We start from the raw sequence: 19987 nt of genomic DNA, 5'->3' as shown, positions 1-19987 counted from the left end.
TATTCTGTAAGACTTATTCGAGGCCTATTGCCTACTTATAGTCTGGCTCGGCCAAACGTGCGGTTGTGGGGGGGTTCAGCGTAGGGATCCCCTTGTACAGCATTGCCGTGTTTCTCCTAGACCACGATGTAGAAATGTTCTAATATAAGTAAAACCATGGCAAATAAAATCAGCAAATCTGCATACACATTTAATCTTAGTATTATAACGTATGAAAGAACAGTTAACTTATTATGGATAAGATATTTATAAGCATATAAAGAAACATGGCACACATATTTTCAGTGTTGCAAAAAAAATGCTGTACTTATTATTGAGTTTACCTTTCGTTTTGGGATGTGTTAGTAGTTTCACAATTATATTTAGATTATATTGTGAAGGAATGTAAGTTAAAATAAGCTGACATAAGTAAGAAAAATTACTTCTAAATCCTCATGGCGATAATGCCACGAGAGAGAGAGAGAGGGAGAGAGAGGCAACCAATGTGGGGTTAAAAACGTGGCAACGCTGTACTCCCGGATATTCCTCACATGGCACCTTACACCCACTCTTTAAGATGAGTTTTACTATAGTCTGTGAATGCCATTTCTGGCTTTACGGGCCTGTGGCACACTACCCAGAAGTTGTCCCTGATAATTGGATTGTTTCTGTAAGAGAATCTTGAGGGGAGGAGGCTAAGGGATCCCCACAGAGTTCATGGCTTGAGCAAGTCGATAAATCCTTCCATGAGGTACTTTGGATGGGAAGGGATCCTACCTAGAGGAATCCCTTGCTTTATCTTTGTTGTCATAGGGTGGGTGACGCACCCCCAGGTATATATCCGAATTGATTAATTGGTATGCTACAGATGGTTCACAGCATATAAATACTGAAGTATTTGTATTTACATATATCTAACAAGAAAACCAAATTGCAAATCACTAATAAGATACCATAAACACTTAACTTTTGTTACTCTGATGACATGAATATGCACCTGCAGTGGGGTCAGAATCTCGTGGGCACCAGTGAAGTTACATACATACATTTTTACAATCAATATTATACGATAACACCTACAATGACTTATGGAACATTTAACATGTGTTATGTTTAGTCCCTGAGTTTCACCTATACACCTATGCATCAATTATTTAGCTGGCAATGACTTTATAGCACATTTTTATATTATATTTATATTGTAAATATTGGAATGCATCAAAAGGATTCATAGATGTTACATGCAAGAATATGAACATAATAAGTATATGACAACAACTGTAAGACACCTTGTTAGTCTGACATAAATCAATAAAGGGTTTAGAATACTCTGTTCCCCCAAGTTGGAAGGGTTGCATTGGTTGTGGAGGATTAATTAGCTACAGGAACCCATAATGAGACTGATTATTTTCATATTTCAGGCACTTGATGCTCAGCACAGGAAAGCTGTAGCTGATATGATTCATGAGCTAAGCAAAGATGCTCAGTTCATCACCACAACCTTCAGGCCAGAGCTTCTGGAACATGCAAATAAGTTCTATGGTGTAAAGTTTAGAAATAAGGTCTCTCACGTGGAGTGTGTATCACGAGAAGAAGCTTATGATTTTGTTGAAGATGACCAAACCCATGGTTAAGTACTTCATATATACACACATGTATATATAATATTTAGGGCCAACCTTCCAGTTGTGTGAAGGGTTGTTATTTTGTAAATTTCTTGTTTTCCATGTTCAGTACATTTTGGTAGCTGAAGTTTCATATTACTTTTTATACTGTTCTATATCTGAGAAAGAGGAATGCTTCCCATGTAAATTGTAAATATTTTTGAAAGTGCATATCACATTCGTTTTGTAGGAGAAATGTTATTTGTACAAAGAAATTGAAACCAGAGAAATCTCTCATATTTTTTGAATGTGCATAAGTGGAAAGGGACCTGAGGTATAGATTTTCTATATAGGAAAGTAAAGCACTTATATATTATGCCTTTTTTTTTTTTTTTTTTTTTTTTTTTTTATTTTTTTTTAGGAGAAATTTTATTTATAATTTCATCAGGGTCAGTTTTATGTATTTTATTAAAAAACAAAAACAAAAAAACAAGCATAATAGGCTGTATAGTTTTATTTTGTGTGATCTAACAGAATTATGCAAGAAATTCAATTGCTAAATATATAGGTGCTCTTATTTTTTAATAAAGGATGAAATACTTATCCCAGCCCTTAGTTCTCTTTCCTTACATATAGATTGAAAGTAGAAAAAGAAAGCAGACTTTATCATGAACCCAGCTACTTGCACAGGGAGGCTTCAGAGAATCAAGAAGATCGTTGAGAAACTAGACAACTGTCAGAGGAAGAAGAATCACCTGGAAATGAGCTGACTACACTTTCACATGATCCTGAGATTGCCACAAACTGCATGATAGATCTCAGCCCATAAAGGTCAATGGTGAGATGGTGGCTTTGAGAAAGTTAAGGTGTGCAACTGTTTAGTGCATTCTATTTACAAATATCACATAATTCTATCTTGCCATTCTTAGTTCAGAATTCTTATAATGAGCAACTTGGGTTCATGCATCTGTTTTACAAATCTCAATATTTTTATTGGATGCCATTTCCAAATCTGAATTCTCATTGTATGAAGTATGAAAAATGGAATGAGTTGTGGTTGGTCAAAATACAAATACAATACAATACAATTAGCATACCAGGTGCTGCTGCTAAGCTCAAGTTATACTATAAAAACCCAATCCAGTTTTACTGTGGGGCAAAGGTGGAAATAGTAGGACCCTGAAACGAGGAGGCCTGGCAGTAGTGAGATCAGCATGGGGGGTACACCGATTTGGCCGGGCATGAACAAGGATGTTTGTCTTATAGGGGTAGCTATAGGCATCTCCAGCAATTGCAGCCATTTGTGGTTTAGGTTACTTTGGTTGATGAATGTATACTAAAGGAGGCTAATAGCACACCATGGGTTTCATGTCTCTTGTTGCAGTGTATGCTCCTACCGAGGTGTGTGAAAGTGAAGTTATTTTATGGCAAACTCGACTCCGTATTAGACTAGTGCACCCTGTAGGACATTCAATGTCTTGGATGACTGCTACTACTGGCACTTAACAGGGTGGCTATGAGTTATGTGTTGGTTCCCATTGTACTGATACCAGGGACACCAACAGCTCTCTCCTGAATTTTGTAAGATCTGGGGAGAATAATAATCCCACCCTCTTGACAAGGTCAGAGGCTGTGGCAAGGGTTGAGAAATCAAAGGGCAGCTGGTGTTTGTAACTCAAGTGCAGAGATGCTCAAAGCTGGAGGATAGGCCATGATCCTTGCATTGCATGCAGTGTTGAGTGCCTTGTGGCAGTCTGGTACCATTTCATCTGATTGGAAGAGGGGTTGGTTGTCCTTATTTAGAAAAGGGAGTTTCAGGACAGCAACAACTATCGTGGTATTATATTTTTCAATGCTGAGCAGTCCAGGTTCACATCTGGTAGGTCAACAACTGACTATTACCTATCCCTTTGCATACTGGTGAAGTGTGGACTCAAGTTTTGGCAAGGGATACTTGCAGCCTATGTTGAGCTCAAGAAAGCATTTGATTCAGGGCATCATGAAGCACTCTGGGATCTGCTTTAAATGTGGGATTCCTGCCAGGATCGTTGCTCTATTGACTGGCTTGAACTCTGGGACAGTGCTGTGAAGAATGGGGGGTGGGGGCATGTCCAGCTTCTTATCTGTGAAGATGGGAGTGAGGCAGGGTTGTGCCCCCGGCCCTTCACTTCAACACATGCATGGACTTAGGCAGAGCTGTGGATTAAAGTCATTGGGAGTTATCTATTAGAAATACCATGGTCACTGAGCTTAATTTTTGCTGATAATAACAGCAATCCATGTAGTCAAAATGGAGTTTCTTGGGATGGTTCTTGAGGCATTGCATAAGGAGGCCAAGTTGTTTTTTGACAGTAATGCAGTAATCTGGATTATGCAGAGTTATTGGAGATTCTTGGGATGGTTCTTGAGGCACTGCATAAGGAGGCTTTGCCTCCTTATGCAGTGCCTAGAATGGTCTCAGCCAAGACAGGTGTTTGGAGGCTTACTAAATGAAAAAGTAGTCATTTGATGCATGTGGCAAGGACAGTGATATCTTTGAAAATTTCACATAACTTGGTTAACCTGGTAGCTGCAGGGATCACGTTTATTAAAGGCCCCTCTAAGCGAAAGAAATGAGAAAAAATCATCACTCATGCAAACCATTTCATAATACGTAGCGCATTTGTGATCAGTTTATGCATCATCAATTTTTGGGGGTTTATATCATGGTAAAAATTTGGCCTGTCTCTGGTACACGGTAAAGCCACAAATTTGACCCATCACTGCTACCTGGGTAGTGTAGAACAATGGCAGTTTGTCAAAAGTCTTAGAGCGGATTGGCTCGGCCTTCGGAAGGTATAACTGACCCACTCAGCACAACTGTATGACGTTGTCAATACCTGTACAGAAAAACTAGGATTTGGTTTTTATAAGTTGTGTGTGCTCCCTTTCTTACTCTATGGCTGTGAGACATGGACACTGAGTAATTACTTGAAGAATTTCATAGAGAAGTTTCTTTAAGAAAATCCTGAGCTGAAGAGACCCATGGGACGCCCACAGTTTGTGGCTTTAGCAAATCGATGTATCCTGCCATGAGGTTCTTAAATGGGGAAGGGGCCTGCATGGAGACTAGCTTGGAGATACCCCTGGTTTTGGTATTGTAGGATGGCTAAGGCTAAGTATCTCCATGGCATATGGCCTTATTGAATGATTGATATGAAGTGTCTGAGAAATGGATAGAGTTGCAGCTGGAGATCATTAAAACTAATGAAAAAAATTATATTGCTAGTGCCTCAATGGAGGGAACAACAGATGTGTTTACATTGATACATTTATTAATCTTTTAATGTCTAGAGTTAAAGTTCGACAATAAATACTTAAGATAGGAGAGATGAATGTGATCAATGTTTGTGATGCATTTTTAGTTGAGGCTCTTTATAACCCAAGCATCCCCGGGTTATGGGTTAAGGGGAGGACATGCATGAGGCGTGGTTCTAAGGGGAGAAATTAGAGCTAGAAATAGAAGAAATTAATCTGCGTGTGAGGGCGGCGTGCTAGGAGAGAAGAAGGAGAAAAGGTGAATAAATCGGAATAGTAATGCTAGGATAGGTTAAGGGGAGGACATGCATCAGGCGTACGTGGGTTTAAGGGGAGAAATTAGAGGTAGAATAGAAGAAAAAGTGGAATAAAATCGGCGTGTGAGGGCGGCGTGGTAGGAGAGAAGAAGAAGGAGAAAAGGTGAATAAATCGGAATAGTAATGCTAGGATAGGTTAAGGGGAGGACATGCATCAGGCGTACGTGGGTTTAAGGGGAGAAATTAGAGGTAGAATAGAAGAAAAAGTGGAATAAAATCGGCGTGTGAGGGCGGCGTGGTAGGAGAGAAGAAGAAGGAGAAAAGGTGAATAAATCGGAATAGTAATGCTAGGATAGGTTAAAGGGAGGACATGCAACAGTCGTACGTACGTACATATACGTGGGTCTAAAGGCGGCTTTACATCTGGCAATTCCTAGTCGGCAATACAGGCGCGGCTGCATTTTTGGTCTGGGTCTAGGTCTGTGAGCCCTTCTCGCGGCAAGTTTTCTGCAGCTGAGCGCGTCCGTCTTGTATTGCCGACTGGCGGCTGAGTACAACATGTCGGCACCAATATAACAAGAAATGAGAGATACAGACAACAAGATTTGGAGCCAGGAGGCCGAGGTGGCATTACTAGAAGAAGTTAGGCAGCATAGATACTTGTGGGACCCACAAGATAAGCTGTATGATAAGCTGAGTATACGCAAAACAACTTTTGAGAGAGTGGCAGCAACATCCGAGAAATGTTTACCTCCTTGCGAGATATCGAAGGAGGTAAGGAACGATTATTTTCGTGTATTATATAATCACACTATGTAATGCCTGGGGGTTGCGATGGCATGTTCCTCCCTTCTCCTTTGTTGTTAAATGCAACAATCGATCAATACTACTGAAGGTAAAACTCGTTTACTTAAATTATTTCTACAATATTAGGCTAATGGACCAAACTCATTGTGGTTTTAATATATGGTAGTAGCCCTTTGGGGTGTCTGGGATGAATTCATGCCCTTGCATTTACTAGCAGTTTACGTCTTGATGCTCCCGGCGGCTCCTCCCACGTGTGAACGTACTTGCTCCCGAGAGTACCCAGCTAGGCGCTAGATGGTCGCGGCTGTATTGCCGGCCAGGAATTGCCAGGTGTAAAGCCGCCTTAAAGGGAGAAATAGAAGAAAAAGTGGAATAAAATCGGCGTGTGAGGGCGGCGTGCTAGGAGAAAAGGTGAATAAATCGGAATAGTAATGCTAGGATAGGTTAAAGGGAGGACATGCATCAATCGTACGTACATGGGTCTAAGGGATGAAATTAGAGGTAGAAGTAGAAGAAAAAGTTGAATTAATCTGCGTGTGAGGGCGGCGTGCTGGGAGAGAAGGAGAAAAGGTGAATAAATTGGAATAGTAATGCTAGGATAGGTTAAGGGGAGGACATGCATCAGGCGTGGGTCTAAGGGGAGGAGAAATTAGAGGTAGAAATAGAAGAAAAAGTGGAATAAAATCGGCGTGTGAGGGCGGCGTGCTATAGGAGAGAAGAAGAAGAAAATGTGAATAAATCGGAATAGTAATGCTAGGATAGGTTAAGGGGAGGACATGCATGAGGCGTACATGGGTCTAAGGGGAGAAATTATATATAGAAATAGAAGAAAAAGTGGAATAAAATCGGCGTGTGAGGGCGGCGTGCCAGGAGAGGAGAAGGAGAAAAGGTGAATAAATCGGAATAGTAATGCTAGGATAGGTTAAAGTGAGGACATGCATCAGGCGTACGTGAGTCTAAGGGGAGAAATTAGAGGTAGAAATAGAAGAAAAAGTGGAATAAAATCGGCGTGTGAGGGCGGCGTGCGTCACTTGTCTCTGTGGTGGAGGCTGCCGGGGCGCCCTTCACCCTCCTCCTCTTGTTTCCCGCCAGTAAGCCTCCTGCTGTCCACGTGAACCCTGAACCTGCCTCCTCCGCCACCATGAGCGACCATGAGGAGGAACACACCATCGCGGAGGACCTCGTCGTCACCAAGTACAAAATGGCCGGGGAAATAGTGAATCGTAAGTCCCAGGAAGGAGAAACAGCTGTGGCCCGGGCTGTCATAGGGGAAGTTAGGGTCCCAGGCACGCATATTTGACTAGGCTTCGGTAGGTGTTTTAGTGATTTCCAGGGGTGTGTTTATGACCCTTCTGGTACTTTGAGCCTTCTTCTTTTCTTTGGACCTGAAGAAAACACTGATTAGAACCCGATTAATCTCATTTTCGGCCTCTGGAAATGGTTGATCTTGGAGGGTAAACCTTTCGGGGTCCAAACGCGCATATTTGACAAGGCTTTTATAGGAGTTTCAAGCATTTCCTAGGGTAGATTTGTGGCCCTTCTGGTAGTTTGATCCTTCTTCTGTACCTTGGATCTATATAAAACACTCGTTAGAGTCCGATTGATGTCCTTTTCGGCCTTTGGAAATGGTTGGTGTGGGAGGTGGAAGGAAGCGTCTGGCTGGCTGGGCCCTCGCCGCCGCCGCCTCCATGTTTGATGCAGCGCATGGAAACCCTTCTCTAGTCTCTGCCTCGTCAGGGTTTTCCTCGCCGTGGCTCATGTACCGGCGAGAGTTCCTTTGTAGGGGTGAGGCGTCCCCCGTAAATAGGTCATGTGTAACGGGAGTGCTGAGGTAATGGCGGGAGTATGGTTTGCTTGAGTCCGCGGCTGCCTCCTTTCTTCCCCCCGGGCCATTGTACGCCTCACCTGGGAAGCCCAGTGACATCCCCTTAGACCCACGCCTGATGCATGCCCCCCCCATAACTCGTATTCCTGGGATGTTTGGGTCATAAGGAGCCTCACACCGTCGGCTGCGGTCAGTGATCGGGAGGCACGGTCATACACCGGTTACTGTTTTACACCCACAAAAACATTGCACCATCATGACAGCTATTGTTCTGCTCACGCGCCAGTGAATTGAATGGGCTATGATTGTTATTTGCCCCAGCTGAATTCCAGGTCGGGAAGAATATCAGGTAAAAGTTAATTAGCACAACAGCTGTAACATGAATTTCTTTGTCTGTTTCCTTTTGGAGGCTGCCAGCAAAGCTGATTTTAGGATTACTTTGCTGACCTGAGTAGTTTATTTCAAAGACATTGACAATTAATTTTTGTGTAAAACATAATGCTTTATCCAATGGTGCTAGTTGTTCTGACCAGAAGAAAGCTGCAGAAGCGTTTAAGTTCATTTATCGCATAATCACAAAACAGCCATTTCAAGTTCGTCAAATATTTGCAACAAAAAATTATATTCACTTGACTGAATATATAGTAGTTATTGTTGTGCTTGAATAATATCACCTTAATGATTTGGAGACCTGTGCAGTGTTGTGCTCGATAAGACAGACAACATGCTGTAATGTACATTTTTTGCTTGTCACAATCTCCACATTGACCTATTTGATTCTTGGATAGTAATAATTTGCCACTAAATTGCTAAGGTCAAGGATCTTCAGCAAGCCAAGCTGCAGCTCTGCTGTCAAGACAACCTGATAAATGGTAACCTATTACCCCCAGAACAGTTAGGAAATATTTACAGATTAACAGAACTTCCCCTTAACCTAAATGACGGTCACATATCACATATTGCCGATAATATAGAAACCTATCGTTGCTAAAGATTGTAATGTATTTGTCCTAAAATATTAACTAGATATTTGGCCCAACTCTGCAGTTCCTCATTCTGTTATAACTATGATAAATTTCCTCAAATATTTAGGCAATTTTCTGAAATAGACTGCTTATGCAGTCATGCAATATCTCCTGAAATAAAGTTTGTATGTATGGTGAAAGTGAAATATAAATAGTGTCAAAGTGCTTTTACCAGTAATTAGTGCAAGAGCATTCTATATTTTTTGTGAACATGTATTGTGTCCGTAATGAAGTGTACCGGTCTTGACATTTGTGTTTGTTATATTGGCTGATGATATGTAGTGGCAGTTTATGGGCACACATAGTAAAAAGCTTCTGTAAATTATAATGTGGCATACATTTGGCCACTGACTTTAGTATGGATATTCACTCATTTGGCATAAGCACCAGGGCTCTAATCTGGTCCACACACACACGCTATTGAAAATAGAGTACATATGAAGGAAAATGGTTTGCTTTAGAAGTATGATAATATCTTTTAGTATTTTGAACAGTTATTTACATGTATCAGGTCTTGGTAAATAATGGTATGTAATTCATTACCTGTGATGTGTACACTCCTTAAAGGCTCAGCATTGTATGTCCAGTGTATTGCAAGGTACCTGTGAAGTAAAAAAGGTTTGGATCTACCTAACTATAACAATTGGTACGTTATGCTTGAGATATGAAGCATATTGAGTAGTAATCAATTTTTTATGATTTTCAGGAGTCCTGAAGATTCTAGTAGGAAAATGTGTGCCTCTGGCCTCAGTCCGTGACATCTGTGCTGAGGGGGATCGTCTCCTTGAGGAGGAAACCAGCAAAGTGTTTAAAAAGGAGAAGGATTTGAAGAAAGGTATTGCCTTCCCAGTATGTGCATCCGTCAACAACTGCATCAACCATTACTCTCCCCTTGCCTCAGAAGGGGACACCATCCTTCAGGAAGGCGATCTAGTCAAGATTGATATGGGGGCACACATTGATGGCCTCATTGCTGTGGTTGGGCACACAGTGGTGGTTGGAGCATCAAAGGAGAATAAGGTGAGACTGTGATGCAGGTGAAGTAATTTTAATTTCTGTTATGGATAATTAAGTTCTCTTACCTATGTTTTCAATGGACAAAAACGTATGTTTTCAATGGACAAAAACATAGTCTTTTTTGTTGATTAGAATAGTGGCTTAAGCTGCATTGGATATTGTGTAAGTAGAAAATAGAATACATATGAAGGAAAATGGTTTGCTTTGGAAGTATGATAATATCTTTTAGTATTTTGAACAGTTATTTACATGTATCAGGTCTTGGTAAGTAATGGCATGTAATTCATCATTGTTGCAGGTCAAGGGACGACAAGCCGATGTGATGATGGCAGCCCACAATGCAGCTGAAGCAGCCTTACGTTTAGTCAAGCCTGGTAATCAGAACTTTGCCGTCACAGACACAGTCACAAAGATCGCTGAAGTTTACAAGTGCAAGCCAGTGGAAGGCATGCTGTCCTTCCAGTTGCAGCAGGGCAGAATTGACGGAGAGAAGACCATCATACAGAACCCCACTGAAGCTCAGCGAAAAGAAGTTGAGAAGCACGATTTTGAGACACATGAAGTTTATGGTGTTGATGTGATAATTTCAACTGGAGAGGGCCAGGTTAGACTTGTCTGTTTTGAGTTATTTTATCTAAGTAATGTACAGCCAATTTATACATGTGATGATGATAACAATCTGTCCAGTGTGTGGATGATGCCTGATTTATAATGAAGCTAATCTGCAGTGGCCATCTGATGTTATAGCTGTGCATTTCGTTTAAAATGATGTGTTGACCAGTACATGTAACAGGCATTGCTATTGGGTAATGATAGTCTAGTTGTATACATAGTTTTTTACATTTTGTTCAGTACATGACTAAGCATATGTGAAAAATTCTTTTATATCTGGTTTTCATTCATAGCAAATGCTTGCTCTTGTTTGTGGCTCAGAAGTGCTTATACAACTTTACCCTTTTGCCTTGCAACTGGATGTAGATTCATACATAGCAATAGCATCTTGCTTGTTCCAGTAGTAGTTATTGGTGTGGAGCCATTGAAAAGCATGGTTTCTACTTCATCAATCATTTGACAACTAGAGTTGATGTTCATAATTAAATTTGACAGTGTGCCTATCATATTGTAGGACATGGTCCAGAAAAAGAATTTGGTTAGGTAGTAATTTCTTCTTTTATATTTCAAGGGGAAAGAAGCAGAAGCCCGAGTAACTGTATTCAGGAAAACAGAAGAAAGCTACAGCCTGAAGCTGAAGGCATCAAGAGAATTCTTCAGCAAGGTATTTTGAGTGTGTTTATATGTGTGTATTTATCTTTTGGTAGTATACAAGATTTGAGCTAAGCTCCTATTGTCCTGTCTCCATATCTGCTTTTAATCCAACTTTTCTTGAAATTCACAGATATATTCTGTCTCGGAGTTAGCATGTTATTTGAGTATTGTTACTTTAGGTGTGGGGGCTAAGCAGTTCTCAGCAAAGTTGTATCGAGTTGTGTACATGTTTAGCATCAAATGACAAACATGTATGGCATCAAATGACAATCTTCCTGTTGACACCTAGTTACCAGTTATGCTAAATCTCAACAAGTTTTCTTAATGACTAGTGTAGCATTTTTATTTTTATTCACATTCGCTGTACTTTATATCTGGACCCAACTTAATGGGTATTCTGCCTTCATTACATGGCATTATAATTAAAAAAGATGTTCTTTATATATATTTCAATATTAGTTAAAAGTATGTAAAACTTTACATGAGCTTAAAGGTTTTTGGCAGCTTTTTATTGCTGCATCTATAGATGTCAGTTCATAGTAAGTATATCGCTAGATAACATTAAGCTACAGTAACCGCTGATGTCAAAGTGTCAAATGTTTGAAACTTGTGTAATTTCAGGTTCAGAAGAATCATGGTACAATGCCCTTCAATATCAGATCTTTTGATGACGAGAAGAAGGCCAGGTTAGGTGTGACGGAATGTGTGGCTCACAAGCTAGTAGATCCATATCCAGTTCTCTGGGAGAAGGTAAGTCATCAAAGTGTTATTTTTCTGAGGGCTATTCTCTTACACCTCCCCTTTCTTCCCTCACCTCCCAGTATTCTTGAAAGTGACCTACCCATCTCAAGTTATGATTGTATTTAAGAATATTTTCCACTTCACTATTAATTATGTGCAAGTTTGCCAAACTTTCATGATAACTTTTCATCATCATTCTGTTCATATTACAGATATTTTTTATGCCTGAAATAGTTGGATCACTTACTTGAGGCTATCATTGCTTGCTGTTAACTTATTTGTATGCATGCAGATACATATTTATACTGTTACATGTTTTTTTCTTTGCTTGTCTAAATTCTTCAGGCAATTCATCGCTTGTGTCAGTCAAGAGAAGCAAAATGACTTGGTGAAGTGGACCACTTAATTCATGCCTTGTCATTTGATGACTGCAATCTTCATAAGTCAACCATCCTGCCAGCAATAATGACATTGAATGATGAATGATGTTGATTTTGGTTATCGTAAGATGTGAGATCATAGTAACTGATGAATCACTGAGGGGTGTAACCATAGTTTGTGTGTTTTGCCATCCAAATGTCTTCAATACCAGCATAAATCATTCATCAGCTCTTGCATCTGCCGTTGTCATTCTTCGTTCTCTTACAATCTTTCACATAATGGAGACATTTTTGTGACCTCTTTTCCTTGCCACCCAGATTGATATGGATTGTTTCCAATGCTCTTGTCCTCCATTCCTTTAGTATGGTTAGACCACTTTAGCTTACCTTCATCTCACTTTCCAACAACTTGTTTAGTAAATTTTTCAGCATTACCTCATTTTGAACCCATCTTGTTCTTTGTACTATGTATATGCATGTTAGTATGTAGTTCCCATTGCCTTCACTCCGATAATAATCACTCGTGACTTTTCATACATTCATTGTGGTTCATAGGATATTTATTGTTGACTTTGTTTAAGATATAGTATTTTCCATTTCAGAGTGGAGAGTTTGTTGCACAGTTCAAGTTCACTGTCCTCTTGATGCCAACTGGCCAGCATAAGATCACTGGACTGCCCTTCGAGAACTCTTTGTATGACACTAAATACAAGATAGACGACCCCGAGCTGAAGGTAATTTATCTCATTAATTTAATTTCATATTATTTTTACTTTAAAATGGAAGGGTATATTAGGTATATTAACCTGGTAGCTGTGGGAACATGTTTCTTGAAGGCCCCTCTAAGCGAATTAATGAGAAAAAATCATCACTCATGCAAACCATTTCATAATATATATCAACGCATTTGTTATCAGTTTATGCATCATCTCTTTTTGGGGTGTTTATATCATGGCCAAAATTTGGCCCATCGCTGGTACACGGTAAAGCCACAAATTTGGCCCGTCGCTGCTACCAGGTTAACCCGTACAGCCCCACTGACGGCTATAGCCAACACCGCATTTGTACACTGAGGGCCCGCTGCCGTCTATATCCGACACCAAATACCTCACTTCGCCACGGTCAAACCATTCACTCTATGAACTTCGGGTCTTTTGCATATTCAAGAGGAGAGATTGGTGAGTCTATTGCTGTAAAGTTCTATCCGATGAGTGCATGTATAGCTGCACAATTAGGAAGTAAAAATGAACAATTTTGGGCAAAAATGAGAAATAGCAACTCATCCGCTCTTCCCAGGCGCTGGGGTGACAGAACCTTGTCAGTAGTCACGAATGTTTATGTCATGTCTGACTGCCGCTGCTCCACTCTTTCTGCCCAAGAGGCTCTGAATATGCTTCTGGACTCTGATTTTGAGTTCAGTGAGTCTGAGTCATCTGGGAATGAATATGAGCCAACTCGGGATGAACTGGCTGAGGTTGAAAACCCCAGTTGTGCATGTACGTAGTCAAAGAGACAATCATACTGCTTACAAGCATCACTAAAGCAAGAACTATACAGTGTCAGAATGGTGCGCAAGATGAAGGAGGTTGGCGGCCGGGCGGGAGGACGCACCGTAGCGCACTCCATAATCATCCCGCACAGAGGCAAAAATAAGCTGATATGAGTGTTATTATACCTTTTCCCCTTAATTTTAGATAATTTCCAATTGATTTATGCAATTAAAAAAAATGATAGTGGTTCAGTATTGAGGTGAAAAAAAGCTCAAAATAGGGCATGGCTGTATGGTTTAAAGAAGACAAATTGAGTCAGTGTGTACCTAGGACTCCTAAAAACAAAAAAAGACATTTTGCATACCATTAACCCTTCAGGATCTTGCTAAATATGACTAGTGTGATTATGTGTATTGTGTATGCAGGGTTGATGTACTGGCTACCCTCCCTTCTCTGCTCTTTCATCTTCTTCCCCTCCCCCCCTCCGACTCCTTCCACCTCATCACTAATTTCTCAAAGCTCCAACCTTAAAGCCTCTAATCCAAGATGTTAGTTCACATTTGAAAATGTGTTGTTGATTCTAGACAGTTGTTGGTTCACAGTTGACATTTTCATTTTATATGGGCACATTTCAACATGAAATTATTTTCAAACTCGCAGTATTGTTTGTCAGTTTCATGTGTGCCTTAGGATTACTTGCAGTGTCGTTTGGCATTTTTATGTGTGCTGTAGGATGTTGGGCTAAGGTAGGGACCCATGTTTGGCAAGGAGTTGGGTTTGGAGGTGCACCAGAGGAGTGGAAAGAATTAATTTGAAAGATGTAAAGCTGGGGCTCAAATTCACAAGAATTTTCATTGTTTCAGCAAATTATCACAGCCTCCACAAATAACAAGAATGCCAAGAAGAAGAAAAAGAAGGCAGAGAGGGAAGCAGCCACAGTAGTGAAGAGTGAGGACTAGCACCACTTTGAAGCAGGACTGCCACACTTGACCCCAACAAACACCAGGTATCCAGGGAAATTGGATTAGTTTTCCCAGGAGAAATTTCCCTCCATTTTTCTCTTTGAAAATTATCTTTTAAAAGTATCTCAGTGCATAACTTTCATTACTTGTTACACAAGCAGTTTAAAAATAATTGGATCTTTTCCTTTTAAATCACAATTGGGTTGAATTTGTTTTTGCAATCATATCGGACTTTAGTTCACTTGTGATCACTTTTAAGTAGTTAACGAAATGTACTTAGATAATTTCCGGTGACTCCTAAAGTACCAGCTTTAGTTTTTTATTAATTTTATTCGAATGTGAATGTTTTCTCCAAAGCGTATTGTGTTCATCACATCAGTACATTTGTAAAACAACTTTAGTATAGTTTAACTTCTTGTGGCAGAAAAAGATGCTCCTTAGCAGACCCCCTTACTCTCCTATGTTGAACTACCTTGGATTTTATTGCAGTATGTACCCCTTAACTGTTGCATAAGAATGCTGCTTCAGCATAAAATGCAACCTCAAAGATATCATAAAGAAAGCCTATATGGCTTTGAAGACAAAAGTACATATTATGTACTTGGATCTTTGCCTGGCACATGTAGATCAAGTTTTCTAATGATATACTCTCACATAGGTCAACAAACTTGCCAAATGGGGAGTGCATTGTTCTTGCCTCCCCAAGACAATGACCATCAATCATGTGCATTTTTAACTGGTCCCCTATCCAGTGTCTTCACCTCAGAGGTTATTTTGTATATCCTTTGTACAAATCTGTAGTTAAGGTAAATTTCACCTACACAGCGGCAATAACCAATAAAGATTTGCAACTAAAATTTCCCTCACTCTCAGCTGCCTTCTCCTTTAAATTTATATCTTGCTTTAATTTTTATTTTGAACTTGTTGCAGTGAAAACGTAGGCATGTGTGAAGAATTGTTATGTTTATAATGGTTGTGGTTTTGAATGGCTTCTATACAGGTATTGAGCCTATGCAGATGATTAACACTGTCATCCTTTTCTCGAGATATTTTTATAAATAAGGAATTATTGCTTAGGTATTTCTTAATACCTTAATAATATTTTATTTGACGAGAAACTAATAAAAAAAATATCTCTGGCACCAGCGCTTGGTATTGATTGATTATAACCAAGTAGCTGTCTACCTTTCTTGGTTTTAAGTTTTCCAAGACTAGCCTTGTGCAAAAAAGTCATAACTTTAAATAATCAGTTGTAAATTGACCTTCATGCATGGAAAATTATAGGCATGCATTTATATTTCGTGTTCAGTGTTTGGCAGGCCTTCAATACATTGTTACTTCTGAAGGTGATGCATAAGTTTAGTTTTTTTGTGTGAAGTAAATTTTAGATTGAGTTAATACGCTTTACTGAATGTATGAGTTTGACAATCTTTTTGTATATATATAATTGCTTTTTTTACATAACTAAAACACTTCTCAACTGTTTTGTTCAGAATACTTACTACATTTCAGTTTTATTGACTGACAAAAAATTAAAAATGGCTTAAACTCAAGAAAGTTGCTTGATGAAACAAGGTTGTTTGTTGTGCATAAAAAGGAATGCATATCATTCCATTTTTTTCCACCTCCCCAAAAAGTTTGGGTCCCCCCCCCCCCATTTTTTTTTTTTGACATCAATTTGGCATCAAAAAAAAAAAAAAAAAAAAGATTGAAAACTTAATGAATGCTCCACACATATTCCTCTCCTATTTGAGATCAATGTTACTTTACTCATTCTGCACAACGGATGAACCAGGTATTGAGCACTTTGCTGGTAGTGTTTGGGATGTAATGTTTCCAGCTTAGCTTAATTCTATCAAAAGGTAACACAAGTTCATGCATATAAGATCTGCAACATAGCCCACATCGATTGTTTGGAAGGTTGTTCATATATATTCTGTTAAAGTTTACTGGATGTTTATAGCAATTTTCGTGAAAGGTAATGTATCTTTAAATTTGGGTGACAAAAATACTATATGTAGCGGTGCCGGAAGTTTTGTACACAGGTTTTCAACTCCAGAAATAAAAAAAAAACTATATATACATATATGATTTGGCATGTAACCTTCCAGTGACGAGAAGCAATGTCCACATCTTGGTGAAGATAAGGTGTTAAAAGGTAGGGAAAGGTATAAGGTAATTTAAAGGTATCCACTTCAAAATTGGAACTTTGAAGTATATAAAAGCTTTAAATAAGAATGTAGTGAATTTGACCATGATTTTGTATCTTTGCAGAACAAGTTTTCATGGTTGATACACATCTTAAAGTTTAGGGAGTTTAGGTCAACTCATAATAATTATGCATTTATTGTAAATTATCAAATTTTTATTATGAGATTAGATGTTTCACAACAGTTCTTCAACAGGCTCTATCAAGTGCCTTCTCATTAAGACAGTGGTTAGGCCCACCACACATTTCCTCTGCATCTTGAGAGTGGTGGGTGGCTCTGGATATGGTACTCTGCTTGTGGCCACAAGTTCGATCATGGCTCACAGCAGTCGTTTGGTGAGAAATGTAGTGCTCTGTTGTTACCCCAGCAGAGCTATATGATCTTGCCTGCCCAGCAGGTCTTCCTTGATTTGCTTGGTTGCATACGACCGAGCACCGTGACGCCTGACAATACCAAGTGCCTTACTCCTACTACTCACTTCCTCTCCACATGTCTGCACCATCATCTGATCGTGAGAGCACAGATCAGTTCCTTGAGACTGCATTCTTGCTACTGCTGCACAACATAACACCATCCCTTCAGGTAATGCTAGCTTCTTACCTCAACATCCTTCTGTCACATTAATCAGTGCATCCTGCATTTTTTTGTCACAGCCCATACCTCTGTTATATATAACAGCACAGATCTTATATAAGTGCCATATACCTTGCCTCTGTTTTTCAGTGTGACACCCATATTTACCAGCAACCCAGATATTTCTCCTTTCCTTACTGCTGCTACTCTTCCTTTGACTGCTTTCTCCACTCCACTCCTTATTGTCAATGATTTCTCCCTAGTAACAAAATTACATCTCGTGTTACTCCACCATCTGCCTCATTTGTCTCCTACACTTCTACCATTTCACCTCTACACTCCATACACATGCAGGAAACTAAAATCAACCACTATTAAGGGACATCAATCAAGAATACCTCATGTAGCACCATTTATCACACTGCACAGGATAGTTGATCCCCACTCCATTATCACATACCCCACAGGACCATCTCACCTGCAGATTCTCTTCTTTTTACTTGCCTGTCACCTTAATCTTGGTTTTATATATGTTCACTTTGAAGTCTTTTCCACTGCTTGCTTCAATTTCTAAACTGTTGTCCGCATGCAATAACTCCCACAGATCTCCTTTACTCTCCTTTGTGGCCTCCTCCAATACCTCAAAACAACAAGGAAGTTAGAGCTGTTCCCTGATGCACTCCATTATTAACCTCAAAATCTATGGATGTTTCATCTCCACCCACACACATCTGTCACTGCAGAATGATCATGTTCCATCATACAGTGCCATCACAAGTTAATCAGCTTCTCTGGATAGCTATCCCCCTGCAGTAGCCTACTTGTCTAGTCTCCACTCAATACCCAACAGTCGCAATACTATCGGGTTTCTGTAATTGAAGTTTTCATCTACATCTGTGACAGTTCTAAACATGCCTTTTGCTGAGGTGTTTTTAAAGTGTTCCATTCCTCTGAAGTTTTCCATTAGATACAGCAAAGTCTTAAGAGTCTCCTCTTTGTAGTTTTTTATCCTTCGTATCTTGTTCTTTGCCATTTTCTGAAAGCTTTCCTCTTCAGTAATCTGTTAGACTAAGCCATTCCACCACAAGACCACCCATTCTAATTGTTTTTCTGATGTTACTCCACAAACTGTTGCAGCATCAAACATTTTTTCCTCTTATTGCTTCCATTCTCCTTCACATGTTATCTTTACTTGAAAAAAAAAATATTCTTACTACTTTAATATTGTTTGCTATCAGTAGAAAGATGTACGACATACATGAACTCAACATTTAGGGTTGAAACATATATTAATATTGCATTATATGGCGTAATGTGGGGCGCTGTCTGATCCTAAAGACAAGCAGGTCGGCTGCTTGCAACAGCTCTGTCGAGGCATGTGTTGCTGTTTTTTGGGACTAATAAGTAATGAACCGTATTGGGTGTGTGTGCTTGGTACGCCTCTTGGTACGAACGGATTTAAATGGATTGATTTGATTTGAATGAATTGATTTGATTTGAATGGATTGATTTGATTTGATTTGAATGGATTTGATTTGAATGAATGGATTTGAAAGACTATCTAAGTTAAATCATATGCAGATTGAAATTTCAGGTATGATTGGATCTGGTAATACTGCAGCGGGGTTTCAGAGCTTCTACACTGGCAACACTGGGACTCACGTGGAGGGAGGCACGTCGGTCAGCAGTGCGTCCGAAGCCGCCGCGTGGTCGTAAATAACAGTGTCGCGGTGATAGTGTATCGTCTTGTAGTGCTTGATAAGTTGATAGTGGCGAGTTGATGCGTAGGACAAGAGAAAACCTTCGCCAGGACGTGCGGCAGCCCCCGCATGGCTGGTTCGCTGCAGTCACTTGGGGTGAGTGTAAGGAAGTGATCTTTTGGACGTTCCCACCATTACCATCCGAGCTACACAATATCCTTGCCTTCGTAGTTCAGCAGTGGGTAAAGAGAACATCCAGCTATCATCAAATCTCTGTAGATAAGTATATTATTTAGGTATATCAGATTTGGTGAGACTGGGGGGCCATTTCTCAAATATTTCAGAACTTGCACACCCACATGTGGTAAGGCTTACTTAGAGGTTGTGGGTATTTCTAGGGTTAGTTTTATGATCTTATTTGATAGTTTGACAAGGCCTCCGCACCATGAACATGAAAAAAGCTCCATGAGAGCCCGACTAATTTACTTTATGGCCTTTGAAAACTTGTTGTGAGGCTAAAAATTGGTCTTGATCTGGGAGGTAGTCCAGTGACTAAAGCCTTTATAACGGCTTACTTCTAGGGATGGGCAAGTACCGTTAATTTGAGTACCGGTAGTACCGGTACCGAAAACTCAAGTACCGTTAGTACCGGTACCGGTACCAGTACCCGAAGGAGTTTTTTTTTCTTAATGACTTCTGATGAAATTCCCAAATAAATTTCCTGAAAAGAAAACTCTCTCTCTCTCTCCTTCAACTTAATATCAACTAGAGTAGAAATGCAACGTTTAGGAGCCTTCTGATTAATGTAAAATCACTTAGGTTTAAGGACAGACCACCTAGTCTGGACCATGGGG

At 39.8% G+C, this 19987-nt stretch overlaps 2 protein-coding genes across 6 annotated transcripts in view; both read left to right on the top strand.

Moving 5' to 3' along the window:
- LOC126995623 (structural maintenance of chromosomes protein 3-like) overlaps window positions 1–2186 on the top strand; it is a 34364-nt gene extending 32178 nt beyond the window's left edge. For all 5 annotated transcript variants that reach the window (XM_050855339.1, XM_050855336.1, XM_050855338.1 and 2 more), the window contains exon 25: window positions 1401–2186. In XM_050855339.1, the coding sequence (XP_050711296.1) occupies window positions 1401–1613 (213 nt within the window). In that variant the 3' untranslated portion in view covers window positions 1614–2186. The remainder of the gene's footprint in view (window positions 1–1400) is intronic.
- A 4797-nt stretch (window positions 2187–6983) lies between these two features.
- LOC126995619 (proliferation-associated protein 2G4-like) lies at window positions 6984–16728 on the top strand. The gene is made up of 7 exons (XM_050855329.1): window positions 6984–7167; window positions 9501–9814; window positions 10110–10415; window positions 10995–11087; window positions 11699–11827; window positions 12801–12932; window positions 14552–16728. Exons 1-7 carry the CDS (start codon window positions 7086–7088, stop codon window positions 14645–14647), a joined length of 1152 nt encoding a protein of 383 aa, XP_050711286.1. The 5' UTR covers window positions 6984–7085; the 3' UTR covers window positions 14648–16728.
- Window positions 16729–19987: the final 3259 nt, after the last annotated feature.

This window comes from Eriocheir sinensis, chromosome 8, assembly GCF_024679095.1.
Source record: "Eriocheir sinensis breed Jianghai 21 chromosome 8, ASM2467909v1, whole genome shotgun sequence".
Taxonomy (NCBI): Eukaryota; Metazoa; Arthropoda; class Malacostraca; order Decapoda; family Varunidae; genus Eriocheir; species Eriocheir sinensis.
Note: the sequence above shows the minus strand (reverse complement) of the source record. Positions and strands in the feature narration are given on the sequence as shown.